This window comes from Dryobates pubescens, chromosome 12 (genome assembly GCF_014839835.1).
Source record: "Dryobates pubescens isolate bDryPub1 chromosome 12, bDryPub1.pri, whole genome shotgun sequence".
NCBI classification, from domain to species: domain Eukaryota; kingdom Metazoa; phylum Chordata; class Aves; order Piciformes; family Picidae; genus Dryobates; species Dryobates pubescens.
The window spans coordinates 4,849,384-4,869,871 of NC_071623.1; the positions used below are offsets into that span (position 1 = coordinate 4,849,384).

A 20,488-nucleotide genomic window follows, 5' to 3' on the forward strand; every position below is an offset into this window, starting at 1 on the left:
CGGCCTCCGACTTACCAACCCCCGCGCCGCCTTGTTGTTTTTCAAGGCGGATGCTGCCGACAGCGGCCCGAGAGCCCAGACGAAAGGCGGCCGTTACCCGGGGGCCGCCGGGGACCGCCACACCGACGCCAGCCCCGCGCGGGAGCAAGCGGCACCTCCAGCGGCAAGGCGAAGCCCCGCGGCAGCGCCCCTCACCGCCGCCCGGCCCCGACGCGCAGGTACCCAGCCGGCAAGCCCGGCTCGCCGCTCCCCCGCCGAGGCGGAACAGCAGCGCGGAGGGCCGCGCTCGGCGCGCTGCCGGCGCAGGCCGAGGGGCCGGGCGGGACGCGAGAGCCCGGCCGTAGCACGGGACAGGGGTCCCGCGGCGGCCCCGCACCGCGGCCGCCCCGCCGCTGGGGGCGCTCTGCCCTCCCGACGCGCCAGCTCCACTGCTCCCCCGCTGGGCGCTCCCTGCGGCGGGGGGCGGGCTGGAGCGGCCTTGCCTCGCACGGCCGGAGGTGGCGTATGCGGAAGGAGCGGCCAGCTCGGGCTTCCGCGGGCGGGGCCGCTCGCCCCTGGGGCTTCGGAGCGCTCCGGAAGGGCCGCGGGCGGCTGGCCCCGCTCCTGCACCATGTTGCGCGGCCTGGGTAGCTGGCTGGGGCTGGAGCGAGCGGGCGAGGAGAAGCTGCTGCCCGCCGAGGAGAGGAGCAGCTCCGCGGAGGAGGAAGAAGCGGCGGCAGCTGTAGGCGCGGAGCCGGCGGCGCAGAGCTCGGAGCAGGTGGAGCTGCAGGCGGACTCGGAGGCTCTCCTCAGCCAGGCCAAGGGACTCGGCAGTGAGTGTCCTGCCGAGAACAGGGAGTGGGGGAGCGGGGTGTGGCTGCCCGGCGCCGCTGGCGGGGCACGCCCGCACCCGAGCAGACAGCCACCTTCGCGCAGCCCCTCCGCGGCCGGAGTGCCCCCATCGCCTCTGCTTTGCTTCCCCGCTGTACCCTGGGCCGCAGCGGAGAGGTGTGGGTCTCCTCCCCGTCCCGCACACATCGCTGCTGGGGAGCCTTCGCGCTCGAGTGAAAGAAAACCCTAGCTTCGTTTGCTGAGGAGCTGTGTCCTGCCCTGGCATCTTCACCAGGGCAGTGCTTTAAAAGAGAACAAAAAAGCAGCAGAGCTCCCTGAGTGCGGGGTGAGCAGCACAGGATAGCAGCTGGAGGCAGACCAGATTAATGCATGTTCACCTCTTAGAGTAGTTGCTGCTAGTACTTAGCAGTGACGCTTAACAAAGCTTTAGTTGAGGGGAACGATTGCACAGAGGCTTTGAGATGAGTTAACCATTTAGTCTCGAGTCACCAAATGCAAGATTGCTTTTCATCTGGCTACTGACAACTCCAGTGCAGAGTGGGGAGCACAGGTTTGCAAGGTGACCTGAAGACCCAGACCTGCAGCCTGTCTCTTCAGATGTAAATGACTGTCTGAGTTAAGATTAGCTAGGATGGAAATCCGTGTGTTAAACAGCCTTGACAGGTCATTTTGCATCTCTTGGAAGTCATGCCTGCTAACTGCAGTCTTTTGCCACCTACCTCAGAAGGTGGAGTTTTGGACACAGCTTGTCCTGGGCAGTTGAGAAAGCTGGAAGTTTGGAACTGACCTCAGTCTGTTCATTTCACCTCCGGTTTTGTGTCTCTGTTTCAGAGGTTTGATTTCAGTAGCAGTTACTGGTAAAGAGAAGCAGTGGGTGGAAGGATGTTGCCTCCCTGGAAATGAAAACAAAAGCAACAAAAAAAACAAACAACTTGCATGCTTAAGACACAAACCAAGCAAATGGCTGAGCACTGCTGGATAAAGCACTGGCCAGACAGCCAGGCCCAAAGAGTGGTGGTCAGAGGACTTAAATTCAGCTGGGGGCCAGTCACAAGGGGTGTTCCTCAGCATTCACTCAGGACCACTTCTCTTTACCACCTTTATCAATGATCTTGCTGAGGAGTTAGAGTGCACCCCTGGTGAATTTGCAGGTGACACCAAGCTGGGTGGGAGGGTTGCTCTGCTGGAGGGGAGGGAGGCTCTGCAGGGAGACTTAGATTGGTTGGGTGGGCTGAGGTCAATGGGATGAGCTTCAACAAGGCCAAGTGCTGGGTGCTGCACTTGGGCCACAACAACCTCATGCAGTGCTACAAGCCTGGGGAAGTGTGACTGGAAAGTTGTCCCTCCCCAGCCTTCAGGTATTGAAGTGCAGCTCTAAGGTCTCCCCAGAGCCTTATCTTCTCCAGGCTGAACAGCACCTCCCTCCTCAGGAAGCTGTAGAGGGCAGTGAGCTCACTCCTCAGCATCCATTTCTCCAACCAGGCAAACCCAAAGCCCTCAGCTGCTCCTCAGGCTCTTCCTTCCAGCCCTTTCACCCCCTCTGGAAGCATTCAAGGACCTTTAGCATCCTTCTGAAATTGAGCCCAGAGCTGCACAGAGTGCACAAGGTGAGGCTGCCCCAGCAGTGCATGTAGCAGGATGATCACCTGTTGGCCACCTGGTTATGCTGTTTGATGCCCCCCAGGCTGCAGTTTGCCATCTTGGCAGCACACTGCTGGCTCACATTGAGCCTGCTGCTGACAAGCAGCCCCAGAGCCCTTTCTGCAGGACTCCAGCCACTTCTCTCTGTGTTTCTGTTTGTGCCCAGCATTACCCCATCCTAGGTGCAGAATCCAGCATTTGGGCATAGTAAATTCCTGCCATTGCTCCAATCCACCTACATCCTCCTCAGCTCTCACATTGTTGTATTTGCTGTGGCACTTGCTGACAGTGGATCATTCTGTACACTGTGATTGTGATGCTGCAGTCATCAGAGAGCTGCTCAGCTGCAATGAAGTGCTTGCAGCATCATGACATCATCTGAGGAATAAACAATGCCAGGATCCTGTGTCAATAAAATTGATCCCTGATGGAAAGAGAATTGGGAGAGTTTGGTGATGGGAAGCTCCCCAGCAGTGCCCTCCTGTAGCCCAGCAGGCAGCTGTGTGCCAAGCTGCAGCCAGAGGAGTGTGGGCAGCAGGGCAGCAGAGAGGATTCTGCCCCTGGGCTCTGCTCTGCTCAGACCTCACCTCCAATCCTGCCTCCAGCTCTGGGGTCCCCAGCAGGAGAAGGACACAGAGCTGCTGGAGGGAGGCCAGAGGAGGCCACCAAGATGCTTCCAGGGCTGGAGCAGCTCTGCTGTGAGCACAGGCTGAGGGAGCTGGGGCTGTGCAGCCTGCAGAAGAGAAGGCTCCAGGGGCAGCTCAGAGCTGCCTGCCAGGAGCTGAAGGCATCCTGCAGGAAGGCTGCAGAGAGACTTTGGCTGAGGGGGGCTGGAGCCAGGCCCAGGGGGAATGGTTTGGAGCTGAGGCAGAGCAGGGGCAGAGTGGAGCTGAGGCAGAAGTTGTTGAGGGTGAGGGTGGTGAGAGTGTGGCACAGGCTGCCCAGGGAGGCTGTGGCTGCCTCCTGCCTGGGGGTGCTGAAGGCCAGGCTGGCTGAGGCCTTGAGCAGCTGAGTGGAGCTGAGAGGTGTCCCTGGGCATGGTGGGGAGCTTGGGGGAGCTGAGCTCTGAGCTCCCTTCCAGCCTGAGCCACTCTAGGATTTTAGGAGTTCTTTGTGGACCAGAAACTGAGCTAAATGATTTTGAAAGAATCTTTCAAGCAGGAATCCAGCTGTCTAAAGAGAAAGAGAAGTAAATCTAGGAAGGGCATGAGATGTGAAGAGATCTTTTTCAGGTTTTTCCTCTTCTCTTCTTCCAAAGGTTACCTCTTCAATTTTGCCACTGCTGCTACAAAAAAGATCTCTGAATCCGTTGCTGAGACTGCACAGACAATAAAGAAGTCTGTAGAGGAAGGGAAAATTGACAGCATCATTGACAAGGTATTTCCCAGCTGAAAACCTCACCTCACAGATCTCTTTGCTTACTGTGCCTGAAAGATGGAAAGCCTCCCAGGGTGAGGGTGGTGAGAGTGTGGCACAGGCTGCCCAGGGAGGCTGTGGCTGCCTCCTACCTGGGGGTGTTGAAGGCCAGGCTGGCTGAGGCCTTGAGCAGCTGAGTGGAGCTGAGAGGTGTCCCTGCGCATGGTGGGGAGCTTGGAGGGGATGAGGTCCCTTCCAGCCTGAGCCATACCTTTAGTTAGCTAAGAAGAGGCCCTAGGTGCATGAGAATGTACTCCAGCAGTGTGTTTGCATCTTTGTGTACACAAGAGTAGTGAATATTGTATTACTTTAATCCTGTGCTTCCCCAATCTTCATTTCAGACAATTATTGGAGATTTTCAGAAGGAACAGAAAAAATTTGTCCAAGAGCAGCAAACCAAAAAATCAGGTAATGGATGGGTGGGTTGGTGGCTTGGTTTTGTTCCAGTATCACAGAATCACCAAGGTAGGAAGAGACCTCAGTGATCATCAAGTCCAACCTGGCACCACAGACCTCATGACTAAACCATGGCACCAAGTGCCACATCCAATCCCCTCTTGAACACCTCCAGGGATGGGAACTCCACCACCTCCCTGGGCAGCACATCCCAATGGCTAACAACTCTCTCTGGAAAGAACTTTCTCCTCACCTCCAGCCTAAACCTCCCCTGGCACAGCTTGAGACTGTGTCCTCTTGTTCTGGTGCTGGCTGCCTGGCAGAAGAGACCAACCCCCACCTGGCTACAACCTCCCTTCAGGGAGTTGCAGAGAGCAAGAAGGTCTCCCCTGAGCCTCCTCTTCTCCAGGCTAAGCAACCCCAGCTCCCTCAGCCTCTCCTCCCAGGGCTGTGCTCCAGACCCCTCCCCAGCTTTGTTGCCCTTCTCTGGACACCTTCCAGCAGCTCAACATCTTTCCTAACCTGAGGGGCCCAGAACTGGACACAGGACTCAAGGGGTGGCCTAAGCAGTGCTGAGCACAGGGCACAAGGACTTCCCTGCTCCTGCTGGCCACACTCTTCCTGCTGCAGGCCAGGATGCCCTTGGCCTTCTTGGCCCCCTGGGCACACTGCTGGCTCATCTTTAGGCAGCTGTCAACCAGCACCCCCAGGTCCCTATGTTAATGCATAACACTGCTTAAGCCAAGACCTACTGAAAGCTGCACAGCTGAGGTGGATCCAAACCTAACCCTGCCTGCAGAAGAGGAGGCTCAGGGGAGACCTTCTTGCTGTCTACAACTCCCTGAAGAGAGGTTGTAGCCAGGTTGGGGTTCGTCTCTTCTGCCAGGCAACCAGCCCCAGAACAAGAGGACACAGTCTCAAGCTGTGCCAGGGGAGGTTCAGACTGGATGTTAGAAGGAAATTCTTCCCAACAAAAGAGATTGGCCATGGGAATGTGCTGCCCAGGGAGGTGATGGAGTCCCCATCCCTGGAGGTGTTTAGGAAGAGCCTGGCTGAGGCACTTGGTGCCATGGTTTAGTTGATCAGATGGTGCTGGGTGATAGGTTGGACTTGATCTCAAAGGTCTCTTCCAACCTGGTTTATTCTATTCTATTCTATTCTGTTCTGTTCTGTTCTGTTCTGTTCTATTCTATTCTATTCTATTCTATTCTGTTCTATTCTATTCTATTCTATTCTATTCCTGATTTCAGCTCTTAGCAATCCTTTCATCTTAGAATCACAGAATCAATAAGGTTGGAAAAGACCTCAGAGATCATCAAGTCCAAGCTGTCACCCAACACCTCCTGACAACTAAACCATGGCTCCAAGTGCCACATCCAATCCCCTCTTGAACCCCTCCAGGGATATGGACTCCACCACCTCCCTGTGCAGCACATCCCAATGGCCAACAACTCTCCCTGGGAAGAACTTCTTCTTGTAGTTACAAACATGGGGTAGGGTGTGCACTCTAGTATTTAATTAGTTTTGCTGTAGGAGTTGCTCTGCTTACAGGAAAGGCATCATTATGCTTCTCCATGACTCACTCACTCACTCCCCAGTGATCTGTGATCCAGATCCTTTTGAGCTCTCCATTCCTGCACTGCTGACCCCAGTGGATCTGAGACTTCAAAATAAGCACAGTCTAATCTGTTGTTTGTTGGCTTTAATGCTGCTTTTCAGCATTGGCTTTTAATCTCTTCTCATGTGCTCCCTGGTAGCTCTGTGGGCAAGAGAAGCACTAACAGAGGGCCTGACAGGAAGAACCAGTAGCATCAGCTGTGAATCCACATAGGTGAAAGGTCTTGCACAGACAAATCACTGCTGTGCACCAGAGTTCTGCCTGAATTGTTACATCAGGTCTCTGTAGGATGAGTGACATTGACAGTGAAGAGATTCATTGATGAACACATCTGCAGCCAGCTCTGGAGCCCTCAGCACAGGAAGGACATGGACCTGATGGAGCAGGTCCAGAGGGGGCCACAAGGATGATATTGGGACTGGAGCACCTCTGGCACAAAGACAGGCTGAGGGAGCTGGGGGTGTGCAGCCTGCAGAAGAGAAGGCTGCAGGCAGACCTCAGAGCTGCCTGCCAGGACCTGAAGGGAGCTCCAAGAAGGCTGCAGAGGGACTGTGCCCAAAGGCCTGCAGGGACAGCAGCAGGGGCAAGGGTTTGAAAGGAGAGCAGAGCAGATGGAGATTGGCTGTGAGGAACAAGTTCTGCCCCAGGAGGCTGCTGCCACACTGCCACAGGTTGCCCAGGGAGGGAGCTGAGGCTCCATGGCTGGAGCTGTTGAAGGTGAGGCTGGAGAAGGCTGGGAGCAAGCTGCTGTGATGGAGGATGTCCCTGCTGGGTGCAGGGGGGCTTGGACTGGATGAGGTTTGGAGCTCCCTTCCAACCCAACCCATTCCATGTTCTACAGCAGTTCCTTTCCCTCTGTGTTCAGCCTGCAGGTCTGTTTGGGAGGTTTCCATGAATCAGTTTAACTCAGGAGTGTTTAACTCAGGTGTGTCTGTAGTCAGTCTGTAGCATCCTGTGATTCATGACAAATGCACAGCATTGGTTTTCTGCCATTAAAGACCTGAGGCCATCTGGGTGTGAGGAAATTAACACACCACTGGATGACTGTGAAAACTGGACTGAGACTTAAGTTCACAGTTTCAGAGGCAATCTAGGAGGTGTTCAAAAAGGGATTGGATGTGGCACTTGGAGCCATGGCTTAGTCAGTCATGAGGTGTTGGGTGCCAGGTTGGACTTGATGATCTCTCAGGTCTTTTCCAACCTCATTGATACTATGATGCTATGTGCAAGCAACTTCAGCACCATTGCAGTAAGTAAACCAATTGGTGCCCAGTTCTGCCTTGGTGCACAGTGCCAAGAAATCCATAGTTGTACTTTTATTGCAAGAGAAATCAGCAGCCTGGATGAGGCCTTCAGCAACCTGGCCTAGAGGGAGGTGTCCCTGCCCATGGCAGGGGGTTGGAACTGGATGATCTTCAAGGTCCCTTCCCACCTAAAGCATTCTATTGAACTGTTTAATTTAGTCCTTTTTCCTTCTCTCCAGTAAGCAAAGATCCATTGCTAGGCTGTTTCTCTTATGCCATCAGCTTAGTTTAGGAGCAGTGAATTGGCTTACTGGTGTAAGCCTGCTTCTTGTTGTAAAATCCTGTGGTGCTCTATGCAAGGTGGGGTTGGTTTGACTGCTTTAACATCTAACACAGATGCAATTGCTTTCCTCCTTTCAATACCAGAAGCAGCAGTGCCTCCCTGGGTAGACAGCAATGAAGAAGAGACCATTCAGCAACAAATTTTGGCCTTATCAGCAGTAAGTATTGCATTGCTTGCAGCTGTTGAAGCTTTCCTTTTGCAGAAATTGAGAGCAGCCCTTGCAGAGAGGGACCTGGGGGTGCTGGTGGGGGAGAAGCTGGGCAGGAGGCAGCAAGGGGCACTGGCAGCACAGGAGGCCAAGGACAGCCTGGGCTGCATCCAAAGCAGTGTGGCCAGAGCTGGAGAGAGAGGATCCTGCCCCTCTGCTCTGCTCTGGGGAGACCTCAGCTGCAGGGCTGGGGCCAGCTCTGGAGCCCTCAGCACAGGAAGGACATGGACCTGGTGGAGAGGCTCCAGAGGAGGCCATGAAAATGATCAGAGGCTTGGAGAACCTCTGCTGTGAGGCCAGGCTGAGGGAGCTGGGGCTGACCAGCCTGCAGAAGAGAAGGCTCCAGGCAGACCTCAGAGCTGCTTTTCAGTGTCTGCAGGGGACCTGCAGGCAGGCTGGGGAGGGACTGTTCAGGAGGGGCTGTGGGGACAGGACCAGAGGCAATGGTTTGGAACTGGAGCAGGGCAGAGTGAGGTTGGACATCAGGAGGAAGCTCTGCACAGGGAGGCTGGGGAGACACTGGAGCAGGCTGCCCAGGGAGTGCTTGAGGCTCCATCCCTGGAGCCATTCAAGCTCAGCCTGGATGTGTCCCTGGGCAGCCTGCTCTGGCTGGAGCTGTCCCTGCTGCCTGCAGGGGGTTGGACAGGATGCCCTTGGAGACTCTCTTCCATCCCTGGAGCCATTCAAGCTCAGCCTGGCTGTGTCCCTGGGCAGCCTGCTCTGGCTGGAGCTGTCCCTGCTGCCTGCAGGGGGTTGGACAAGATGCCCTTGGAGAGTCCCTTCCATCCCTGGAGCCATTCAAGCTCAGCCTGGCTGTGTCCCTGGGCAGCCTGCTCTGGCTGGAGCTGTCCCTGCTGCCTGCAGAGGGGGTGGACAGGATGAGTCTTGGGGGTCCCTTCCAACCCAATGCAGTCTGTGAAAGGTTAAAACTGTCCTTCCTGTCCCCCCCAAGAGTGAATAGCTCTTTCAGTACCAACTTGAGCCAGAGCAGATCCCCAGGCTAATGCCTTTAGTTTCCTAAAGCCTGTAGAGTCACAGATTGCATCGGGTTGGAAGGGACCCTCAGAGGTCATCTTGTCTTCTTTGTGGTATGCTAGGGTCCTGTGGGCAGTGGAGTTGCTGTGCTGGTGCTGTGTGGAGGCTCCTTGCTCTGGCAGCAGTTGCTGCCCACGGCTCTGTTCCCTGCAGGACAAGAGGAACTTCCTGCGGGATCCCCCGGCAGGGGTGCAGTTCAATTTTGACTTTGATCAGATGTACCCTGTGGCCATGGTGATGCTCCAAGAAGATGAACTTCTCAATAGGATGAGATTTGATCTAGTTCCCAAGCAGTAAGTCACTTCTGTTGGTAACTCTGCATCCTTCTGCTTTAACTGTGTCTGTGAACAACAACGAATGAGGCCTTTCTGCTTCCTCCACTTCCTTCCTTCTCTGTTCCTGTTTCCCATTCCTGTGTCTGTCTGCTCATTTGAAATGCATGCAGTGGCTTGGAGCTTGAGGAGGGCAGATTGAGACTGGAGAGGAGGAAGAAATTCTTCCCAGTGAGGCTGGGGAGACTCTGGCACAGGTTGCCCAGGGAGGCTGTGGCTGCCTCCTGCCTGGAGGTGTTGAAGGCCAGGCTGGATGAGGCCTTGAGCAAGCTGGGCTGGTGGGAGGTGTCCCTGCCCATGGCAGGGGGGTTGGAACTGGATGATCTTCAAGGTCCCTTCCAACCTCAACCATTCTCTGGATCTATGAGCATCTATTACAGTTCACTACTAAGCTCCATGAGAAGACAGAATGCTAATGAGCCAAGAAAACAGGGAAGGCATAAACAGGTGGTAGAATACCAGCCCCAAACCCAACTTAGCTAAGGTTCCTGCACTTGCTGGGATGGAGGAATGGATTGAAGCTTGAGGAGGGCAGATTGAAACTGGAGAGGAGGAAGAAATTCTTCCCAGTGAGGCTGGGGAGACTCTGGCACAGGTTGCCCAGGGAGGCTGTGGCTGCCTCCTCCCTGGGGGTGTTCAAGGCCAGGCTGGATGAGGCATTAAGCAACCTGGGCTGGTGGGAGGTGTCCCTGCCCATGGCAGGGGGGTTGGAACTGGATGACCTTCAAGGTCCCTTCCAACCCAGCCCATTCTGTGTGGATTGCAGTTCAGCAATTGGAGGAAAGAGCAGAAGGAGGTCTGTTGGCTATTTGAGACTCATAAGGACCTGATGGCTTCATTTTTGTCCAAGTCCACTCTGCTCAATTAACTGCAGATCTCTTTCCCAACCAAAGGGAAATGCAGCAACAAAGCTGTTCAGGCCTGTTGGTGTAACTGACACCCCACAAAGGTTTTCTTGAGGTAGCTAAGAGTCCCCCTGGGGTAATAGTAAAAGGATGCATCACAAAACACAGACTCATAGGATTGTTTGGGTTGGAAAAGACCTCTGAGGTCATGGAGTCCAAGCATCAAGCTGAGGCCACCACAGCCATTAAACCATGGCCCAAAGCACAGCAGGAGCAAGGAAACAAAACTGGGTTTGACCTGGCAATGGGGAAACCTGACTCAAAGATGTTTGTCCCAACAGTTATGACCCATTCCAGTATGGCTTATTGATCCCAGCTTCATTCCAGTGCTGTTCTCCCTCCCTCTTCAGTCATACAATCAGAATGGGTTGGGCTGGAAGGGAGCTCCAAAGGGCATCCAGCCCAACCCCCTGCACTCAGCAGGGACATCCTCCACCAGAGCAGGTTGCTCACAGCCCTCTCCAGCCTCACCTTCAACAGCTCCAGCCATGGAGCCTCAGCTCCCTCCCTGGGCAACCTGTGGCAGTGTGGCAGCAGCCTCCTGGGGCAGAACTTGTTCCTCACAGCCAATCTCCATCTGCTCTGCTCTCCTTTCAAACCCTTGCCCCTGCTGCTGTCCCCAAAGATCTCCAGAGAAGGGGCCTCAGCTGCCTCCCTGGGCAGCCTGCTCCAGGGCTTTGGCACCCTCACAGGGGAAAAGGTTTTCCTCATGCTGTGGTGGAACTTCCTGTGGTGTGCTTAGCAGCCCCTGCCCACTGCCCTGTCACAGGACACCACTGACACAAAGGGGACAGTTTCCCACTCACCAGAGCTGCTCCCTTCTGTGTTGGCAGGTTGGTAGTCACTGAAGGTCCTGTGGGTGTGCTGCAAGATGTGAAGATGATTCTGCTGCCAGCCAGGAATGACTTTGCCTGTAGGTCAGAGATGTTGCTGTCCCACATGAGGTCTAGAGAGGATGAAGATTGCTCTTGTTTGACAGTGACAGAATCAGAGCTGTTGGGCTTGATCTGGGAGGTCTTTCCCAACCCAACCAATTTTACCCTTCTGTGTCTCCTCCTTCCCTCTGCAGACCTGATTTTACTTCATCCCTAGCTGGTCAAAGGAGCCACCTTTCCAAAGGCAGTAACCAAATCCTGTTTGTTCTCTCTAGTGTAAAGGAGGAAGTGTTCTGGAGAAACTACTTCTACAGGGTGTCCCTAATTAAACAGTCAGCACAGCTCACTGCCCTGGCAGCTCAGCAGCAGGCAGCAGGCAAAGAAGACAACAAAGGCAGAGAAGAGGACAACCAGCTGAAAGGTATGGAAGGGATTGGGTCTAGCACAGCTCACAAAGTTAGTGTCATGCATGCTGACTCTATGCATCAGGTGACATGGACATGTCACAGCACCACAGGATGTGTGAGGGGCTGGAAGGGAGCTCCAGAGAGCAGCCAGGCCAAGCCCCCTGCCAGAGCAGCTCCCACAGCAACACATCCAGCTGGCTTTGCAATGCCTCCACACAAGGAGACTCCACAGCCTCTCTGGCCAGCCTGCTCCAGCCCTCTGCCACCCTCCCAGCCAAAAAGCTTTCCCTCCTCTTCCCCTGCCACCTCCTCTGCTCCAGCTGCCACCCAGTGCCCCTTGGGCTGGCCTTGCACAGCCCTGAGCAGAGCCTGGCTGCCTCCTCCCCACACTGCCCTGCACATCTTCAGCCCCAGCACTGAGGGCAGCCCTCAGGCTCCTCTGCTCCAAGCTCCAAGCCCCAGCTGCCTCAGCCTGGCCTCACAGGGACATCTTCCACTGCCTGCAGCAGCTTGGGGGCTCTGGGATCCACTCTCCCAAGCAGTTCCCTGAACACAGGACTGATCTAAGACACCAGGACAGAGCAGCACAAAGCAGAAAAGATCCAGCAGGGACATCTTCCACTGCCTGCAGCAGCTTGGGGGCTCTGCCCTGGACTCTCTCCACCCTTCCCTCAGCTCCTTCTTGACCTGAGGGGCTCAGACCTGGACCCAAGATTCCAGCTGTGGCCTCAGCAGTGCAGAGCAGAGGGGCAGGAGAACCTCTCTGACCTCCTGACCACAACTCTAATGCCCCCCAGGATTTGTTCTTGAAAATGGCAGAGGTTAGGGCATTTCTGGATCATCTCTTGTATTGTATCCAAATACCCTTGTTAAGGCTGCCTTCCCTAACTGGAGGCCAACATGAAGTAATTGCTTGTTGGTGACTCCTATCACACAGTATCACAGTATCACAGTAAATAAGGTTGGAAGAGACCTCATGATGTTCAGGCTCTTCTTACATCTGGCTGATGTTTAAAATGGAATTAATTGCCTTCCATTTTTCTCTCTCCCTTTCTCTCCCTACCTGCCTCTTGCACCAAGGTACATGAGCGTGGTTGGTGTGAAAGGAAGGATGAAGGGACAAAGGGCAGACATCCAGTGTTCTGGTGTAGGCTAGCTAGACCTCCAACAAAACACATTGCAGTCCTTCTCCAGGCATTCATAGGTTTCACAGAATGCTTTAGGTTGGAAGGGACCTGGAAGATCATCCAGTTCCAACCCCCCTGCCATGGGCAGGGACACCTCCCACCAGCCCAGCTTGCTCAAGGCCTCCTCCAGCCTGGCCTTCAACACCTCCAGGCAGGAGGCAGCCACAGCCTCCCTGTGCCAGACTCTCCCCAGCCTCACTGGGAAGGATTTCTTTAAGCAGCTACCAATTAGGGAATTCCTTTAATTAGAACTGATCTTAGTGTTAAATATTAAGCCTGAAAAAAAGATTCCCTCTTCAGGAATTGCTGAGTAAGCAAGAAGGGTCCACCTGGGCACTCTGCAGGAAGCACAGCTGGAAGCTCAGAGCTGCTTTGCATTTTGATGCCAATGGAAGTGCTAAGCAGGCAACTCCATTCCCCACCACAGCCTGCCTGGGGTGTGAAATGTTCTTGCAGCCACCTGGCTTCATACTGGGACACCCCCACCCTGAGACAACCTCAGCCACAAGGCCAGGCTGAGGGAGCTGGGGGTGTGCAGCCTGCAGAAGAGAAGGCTCCAGGCAGACCTCACAGCAGCCTGCCAGGAGCTGAAGGGGCTCCAAGAAGGCTGCAGAGGGACTGTGCCCAAAGGCCTGCAGGGACAGCAGCAGGGGCAAGGGTTTGAAAGGAGAGCAGAGCAGATGGAGATTGGCTGTGAGGAACAAGTTCTGCCCCAGGAGGCTGCTGCCACACTGCCACAGGTTGCCCAGGGAGGGAGCTGAGGCTCCATGGCTGGAGCTGTTGAAGGTGAGGCTGCAGAAGGCTGTGAGCAAGCTGCTCTGGTGGAGGATGTCCCTGCTGGGTGCAGGGGGTTGGGCTGGCTGCCCTTTGGAGCTGCCTTCCAGCCCAAGCCACTCTGTGATTCCAAGTCTACACCTATGTCCCTCACTGCTCTCATGCCATGTGATGCAGTCGGTGTTTTAGTTCCCACTCTCAGCCTTTCCTGATCACAGTGAGGGGCAGGGGGCTAGGAGCAGATGATCTTCAGAGGTCCCTTCCAACCCTTCCCATTCTGTGCTTCTGTGTTCCTGTGATGTCACCTGGCAGTCTCCCTGAGGAAATCCTTTGCTGCCTTTGCCCTTGTTTAAGAGCAGCAATTTGCTGTTCTTCCTTGTTGGGGTCGCAAGGCCTTCAGCAGCAGCTGAGCTCAGCTTCTAACCCCCAGGACTCCTTAAAGCTTCAGAGCCCAGTATTTCCTTGCCCATGTAGCAGCTGTGCAGATGAAAGGGACACAAATGTCATCTCTTTTTCCTTGTGTTTTGTCCCCCTCTTGACAGAAGCAGTGCGGCCCAAAACACCTCCCGTTGCCATAAAGCCTCCAATCAAACCTCAGGAGGTAAAACTGCTCTTTGGATTTCTCCTGATCTCCAGCCTGAGAACTTGTTACTTCATCAGCAGTTGTTGTTTCATTCTGTGTGCTGTGCAGCTGAGTAAGCTGTGCTGTGGGACTGTAGGGGAATAGAACAGGACAGGACAGAGTAGAACAGGATAGGATAGGATAGGACAGAATAGAACAGGACAGACCAGGACAGGATAGACCAGGATAAAACAGGACAGGATAGGACAGAATAGAACAGGACAGGGTAGAACAGGATAGAACAGGATAGGATAGACCAGGACAGGACAGGGTAGAACAGGATAGGATAGAACAGGACAGGACAGAATAGAACAGGACAGGGTAGAACAGGATAGACCAGGACAGGATAGACCAGGATAGAACAGGATAGGATAGACCAGGACAGGACAGGGCAGAATAGGACAGGACAGGGCAAAATAGGACAGGATAGACCAGGATAGAACAGGACAGGACAGGGCAGGGCAGAATAGGACAGGACAGGGCAGAATAGGGCAGGGCAGGACAGGACAGGGCAGAATAGGATAGGGCAGAATAGGGCAGGGCAGGATAGGATAGGGCAGGATAGGATAGGGCAGAATAGGATAGGGCAGAACAGGATAGGGCAGAATAGGGCAGGGCAGGGTAGGACAGGACAGAATAGGACAGGACAGAACAGACCAGATTGGAAAAGACCTTTGAGATCATCAAGTCCAACCTATCACCCAGCACCATCTGATCAACTCAACCATGGCACCAAGCACCCCATCCAGTCTCCTCCTAAACACCTCCAGTGATGGTGACTCCACCACCTCCCTGGGCAGTAGTAGAATAGCTGAGAGCCCTGACCTGCTGCTCTGCTGTGAGGTTTTAATGACTACACTTTAAAAATCATTTTCAGCAGAAGACTCAGGAGTCTGTCTGAAAAATGCTTTCACTGGTGTCCTGCACAGCAGAACAGCACACAGCTGTGCTCTGAAGTGTGATGCTTCCAAACTGCTCAGACTAGAAGGTTTGCCCTCCTGCAGCCCAGCAGGCAGCTGTGTGCCAAGCTGCAGCCAGAGGAGTGTGGGCAGCAGGGCAGCAGAGGGGATCCTGCCCCTGGGCTCTGCTCTGCTCAGACCTCACCTCCAATCCTGCCTCCAGCTCTGGGGTCCCCAGCAGGAGAAGGACACAGAGCTGCTGGAGGGAGGCCAGAAGAGGCCACCAAGATGCTCCCAGGGCTGGAGCAGCTCTGCTGTGAGCACAGGCTGAGGGAGCTGGGGCTGTGCAGCCTGCAGAAGAGAAGGCTCCAGGGGCAGCTCAGAGCTGCCTGCCAGGAGCTGAAGGCATCCTGCAGGAAGGCTGCAGAGAGACTTTGGCTGAGGGGGGCTGGAGCCAGGCCCAGGGGGAATGGTTTGGAGCTGAGGCAGAGCAGGGGCAGAGTGGGGCTGAGGCAGAAGTTGTTGAGGGTGAGGCTGGTGAGAGTGTGGCACAGGCTGCCCAGGGAGGCTGTGGCTGCCTCCTGCCTGGGGGTGTTGGAAGGCCAGGCTGGCTGAGGCCTTGAGCAGCTGAGTGGAGCTGAGAGGTGTCCCTGGGCATGGTGGGGAGCTTGGGGGAGCTGAGCTCTGAGGTCCTTTCCAACCTGAGCCATGCTAGGCTTCTATTCAGCCACATGAGGAAAGCCTTCATCCAAATCTATTTGTGGGCCATGCTCTGCCCAGCTCTTCAGCAGCTGTCAAGCTGACTTACAGGAATTCTCTGGATGCTGCACTGCAAGAGCTCCATCACTGTATTGCAACAGCCACAAGTGGGGGTTGGGACTGCAGCATCCTTTAACTCAGACACATAATGACCCTTGGTCACTCCTGGATTGTAAAACCAGTGCCAAAGGACACTGCTGGCAGAGGCAGAGCTGTGCATTCACCTGCCAGTGATGTTCAGGGCACTGCATTAAGGGAGAAAGATTTCAGCAGCACAATCCTCTCTTCAGCTGAAGAGAGAGTAGGAAAGAGCTCATTGGGTTGTGCAGTCTTAGGTCCTGTTCTGAACTACTCAGGAGCATGTTACTGCTTCTGAAGATGACACAAACAGAGTGAACGCTGTTAAGAGACACAAGAAGGAGCCTAGGATGAGAAACAGCTCATTCCCAGGACAGCTAGCTTAACCTTTCTGTCTGTACCAAAATGCTCCTCTTTTAGAGGCTCTGAAGAAGGAGAGTTGTCAGCTGGAGGTGTTTGCTTTGCTTGGTCACTGCCTCTGTTTGCAGGCAGGCAGCCACACCAGTGTGCTGGGTCTTGGTGACTTTCCTTTCCCCCCTCACTGCAGGATGAAGAAGAGATTTCCACCAGTCCAGGTGTGTCAGAGTTTGTGAGTGATGCTTTTGATGCCTGCAATCTGAATCAGGAAGACCTGAGAAAAGAAATGGAGCAACTGGTGCTGGACAAGAAGAAGGAAGGGGCTTCAGCAGTCGAAGGTAAAGTTGTTCCTCTCTGTCTTCAGGGGATCACAGAATGCCAGGGGTTGGAAGGGAGCTCCAGAGAGCAGCCAGGCCAAGCCCCCTGCCAGAGCAGGAGCACCCAGGGCAGCTCACACAGCAACACATCCAGGAGGGTTTGGAATGTCTCCACACAAGGAGACTCCACAGCCTCTCTGGCCAGCCTGCTCCCCTGCCTTTGAAAGGAGAGCAGAGCAGATGGAGATTGGCTGTGAGGAACAAGTTCTGCCCCAGGAGGCTGCTGCCACACTGCCACAGGTTGCCCAGAGAGGGAGCTGAGGCTCCATGGCTGGAGCTGTTGAAGGTGAGGCTGGAGAAGGCTGTGAGCAAGCTGCTCTGCTGGAGGATGTCCCTGCTGAGTGCAGGGGGTTGGCCTGGAGGAGCTTTGGAGCTCCCTTCCAACCCAGCTGTGATGGTTGAACTGGTTTAACTGTCACACCAACCCATTCCAGCATGAGAAGGAATCAAATGGAGCTTATACTTCAATTGAGGAGAAGAAATACCAGTGTAAAAAGGCATCAACCCAGTTTGTGATGATGCTCCTCCTGCCATACCCCTGAAGCTTCCCCTGAGGACACTCCTGTGTGCAGCTGCTTCTCACAGTGCAGAATTCACCTTGCGCTGCGCTCTGGTGCTTGGTGAATCCTTCTTTCCTGAAAGGCTTGTGGTTATTTCTCTGGTGGCAATCCGTTGCCAAGCCTGAGGAATTCAGCCAGAGGAGCTGCTGGCAGCTTTGCATGTGGATGGCAGTGTTACAGAAAGTCAGTGCTGTGGAGTTTGGCCAGAGAAATCTCCGCTGCCCTCAGCGCCTTGGACTCTGGAACTCCGAACCTTGGTACCCGGGCTGCAGGACCAAGCCCCAGTGGAGCACACATCAAACACCCAGCTCCTCCCCCATGCTCTTGCCTTGGATAGGCAGAGCTAATTAACAGAGAGATTAGCAACACAGGAATGCTTTCTGACTTGTTTGTGCCCTCAAGTGTGGAGTGTGATCACCTTTCCCCCTGATTCACTGAGCTTGCCGAGCTCCAGATGGCACTGAGGAGCACACCTGCTGCTTTCCTCAGATCAGCCCCAGGAGCTGAGCTGCTGGTGCTGAAGTTCTTGTTTTCATGACAGTAGATCCAACAAGCTGGAGAACTTGGCATAGACTGGCTCAGGCTGGAAGGGAGCTCAGAGCTCATCCCCTCCAAGCTCCCCACTATGCCCAGGGACACCTCTCAGCTCTACTCAATCCAGCCTGGCCTTCAACACCCCCAGGCAGGAGGCAGCCACAGCCTCCCTGGGCAGCCTGTGCCACACTCTCACCACCCTCACCCTCACCAACTTCTGCCTCAGCTCCACTCTGCCCCTGCTCTGCCTCAGCTCCAAACCATTCCCCCTGGGACTGGCTCCAGCCCCCCTCAGCCAAAGTCTCTCTGCAGCCTCCCTGCAGGATGCCTTCAGCTCCTGGCAGGCAGCTCTGAGCTGCCCCTGGAGCCTTCTCTTCTGCAGGCTGCACAGCCCCAGCTCCCTCAGCCTGTGCTCACAGCAGAGCTGCTCCAGCCCTGGGAGCATCTTGGTGGCCTCCTCTGGCCTCCCTCCAGCAGCTCTGTGTCCTTCTCCTGCTGGGGACCCCAGAGCTGGAGGCAGGATTGGAGGTGAGGTCTGAGCAGAGCAGAGCCCAGGGGCAGGATCCCCTCTGCTGCCCTGCTGCCCACACTCCTCTGGCTGCAGCTTGGCACACAGCTGCCTGCTGGGCTGCAGGAGGGCACTGCTGGCTCCTGGGGAGCTGCTCAGCACCCCCAAGGCTCTTTCTTCAGGGCTGCTCTCAACCCAGGCTGCAGAAAGACCTTAAAGCTTTTCTTTTTTACCCCAGAGATTTAAAAGTGCAGAGAGGTTCAGCTGACAGGAGACTGAAAGCCTGAAGGAAATGCACTGACAAATGGACACTCACTAGAGCTGAGCTGGGGGTTTGCTTTCCACATCTTAGTTGTACTATACCCACAGGACTGGAGGCTTGTGTACTGATGAGTTCCCAGCTGTGGGCAAGCAGGAGAAGGAATTTCTCTAGTTTGTAAGAATGCTCTATCCTCAGTTGGAGGGTAGAAGTGAGACTCAGCAGCCTTGAGCAACTGAATCTAGTTGAGAGGTGTCCCTGGGCATGGTGGGGAGCTTGGAGGAGATGAGCTCTGAGGTCCCATCCAGCCTGAGCCATTCTGTGACTCAGTCCAAACTCATCCAAGTTCTGTACTGTAAGTACAGTAAGTTTGCAGCTGACAGCAAGCTGGGGGCAGGAGTTGATCTGTTAGAGGGCAGGAGAGCTCTGCAGAGGGACCTTGCCAGGCTGGGCAGATGGGCAGAGGCCAAGGGCAGGAGATTGAACACATCCAAGAGCCAGGTTCTGCACATTGGCCACAGCAACCCCAGGCAGTGCTGCAGGCTGGGGGCAGAGTGGCTGAGAGCAGCCAGGCAGAAAGGGACCTGGGGATAGTGGTTGAGAGTAGGCTGAACAGGAGGCAGCAGTGTGCCCAGGGGGCCAAGAAGGCCAAGGGCATCCTGGCCTGCAGCAGGAAGAGTGTGGCCAGCAGGAGCAGGGAAGTCCTTGTGCCCTGTGCTCAGCACTGCTGAGGCCACCCCTTGAGTCCTGTGTCCAGTTCTGGGCCCCTCAGGTTAGGAAAGATGTTGAGCTGCTGGAAGGTGTCCAGAGAAGGGCAACAAAGCTGGGGAGGGGTCTGGAGCACAGCCCTGTGAGGAGAGGCTGAGGGAGCTGGGGTTGCTTAGCCTGGAGAAGAGGAGGCTCAGGGGAGACCTTCTTGCTCTCTGCAACTCCCTGAAGGGAGGTTGGAGCCAGGTGGGGGTTGGGCTCTTCTGCCAGGCACCCAGCACCAGAACAAGAGGACACAGTCTCAAGCTGTGCCAGGGGAGGTTCAGGCTGGATGTTAGGAAGATGTTCCTCACAGACAGAGAGATTGGCCATTGGAATGTGCTGCCCAGGGAGGTGTTGGAGTCACCATCCCTGGAGATGTTTGAGACTGGATGGGGTGCCTGGTGCCATGGTTTAGTTGATCAGATGGTGCTGGGTGATAGGTTGGACTTGATGATCTCCAAGGTCTTTTCCAATCTGGTTAATTCTATTCCTATTCCTATTCATATTTCTATTTCTGTTCCTATGCCTGTTCCTATTCCTATTTCTATTCCTATTCCTATTAATATTCCAATTCCTACTCCCAATTCCTACTCCCAATTCCTACTCCCAATTCCTACTCCCAATTCCTACTCCCAATTCCTACTCCCTCTCCCTCTTTCTCTCCCTCTCCCTCTTTCTCTCCCTCTTTCTCTCCCTCTCCCTCTCCCTCTCCCTCTCCCTCTCCCTCTCCCTCTCCCTCTCCCTCTCCCTCTCCCTCTCCCTCTCCCTCTCCCTCTCCCTCTCCCTCTCCCTCTCCCTCTCCCTCTCCCTCTCCCTCTCCCTCTCCCTCTCCCTCTCCCTCTCCCTCTCCCTCTCCCTCTCCCTCTCCCTCTCCCTCTCCCTCTCCCTCTCCCTCTCCCTCTCCCTCTCCCTCTCCCTCTTTCCATCCCATCCCATCCCATCTGACTAAAGGCAGCCTCTGTCTTGCAGAAGAACCTGCAGACTGGGAGAAGGAGCTGCAGCAAGAGCTGCAGGAGTACGAGGTGGTGACGGAGTCGGAGAAGCGTGACGACAACTGGGATAAAGAAATCGAAGAAATGCTGCAAGAAGACAACTAAAGCATTCCCACACCACCCCCCCAGCCCTGAGCACTTTCCCCAGGACTGAGGTGGATCTCTGCTTTCAGGTTGTGCTGACAAAAGGACATCCCAGAATCCCCAGCTGTTATAATTCCATATGGGAATGCAACCAGTACTTCTGTTCTTTCTGTGAGCAGCTCCTGAGCCTCTCCGTTCGTCAGGAGGGAAGCAGGAGGAGGCAGGCCTGGCTTGTGTCCCCCAGGAAGTGGTACCACCACTGTAGGAAGTTGAGTTGGAAGCATTTCTAGGTGCTCAAGGAGCTCTGCAAAGAGATTCAGACAGCTGAGAATCTAAATTGGGGGGATTTTAAGGGGGGGGTCTCTTGCCTTCTGCTTGGGCTGCACAAGTGGATGCTGCAACTGGGTCCTTGCAGGGAGCTCCTCACATTTGCACTCTGAGCTCTGTATCCCCTGTGAATGTGTCCTGCCTTGGATTGAACCTTCTCTCCTGGATGC

The 20,488-nt window shown here is 55.0% G+C and overlaps 1 protein-coding gene across 1 annotated transcript; it reads left to right on the forward strand.

Moving 5' to 3' along the window:
• Nucleotides 1-524: 524 nt before the first annotated feature.
• SYAP1 (synapse associated protein 1) lies at nt 525-20,169 on the forward strand. The gene is made up of 9 exons (XM_054166093.1): nt 525-812; nt 3,731-3,849; nt 4,230-4,296; nt 7,573-7,646; nt 8,886-9,025; nt 11,120-11,265; nt 13,755-13,813; nt 16,118-16,265; nt 19,885-20,169. Exons 1-9 carry the CDS (start codon nt 611-613, stop codon nt 20,010-20,012), a joined length of 1,083 nt encoding a protein of 360 aa, XP_054022068.1. The 5' UTR covers nt 525-610; the 3' UTR covers nt 20,013-20,169.
• The last annotated feature ends 319 nt before the right edge of the window (nt 20,170-20,488 follow it).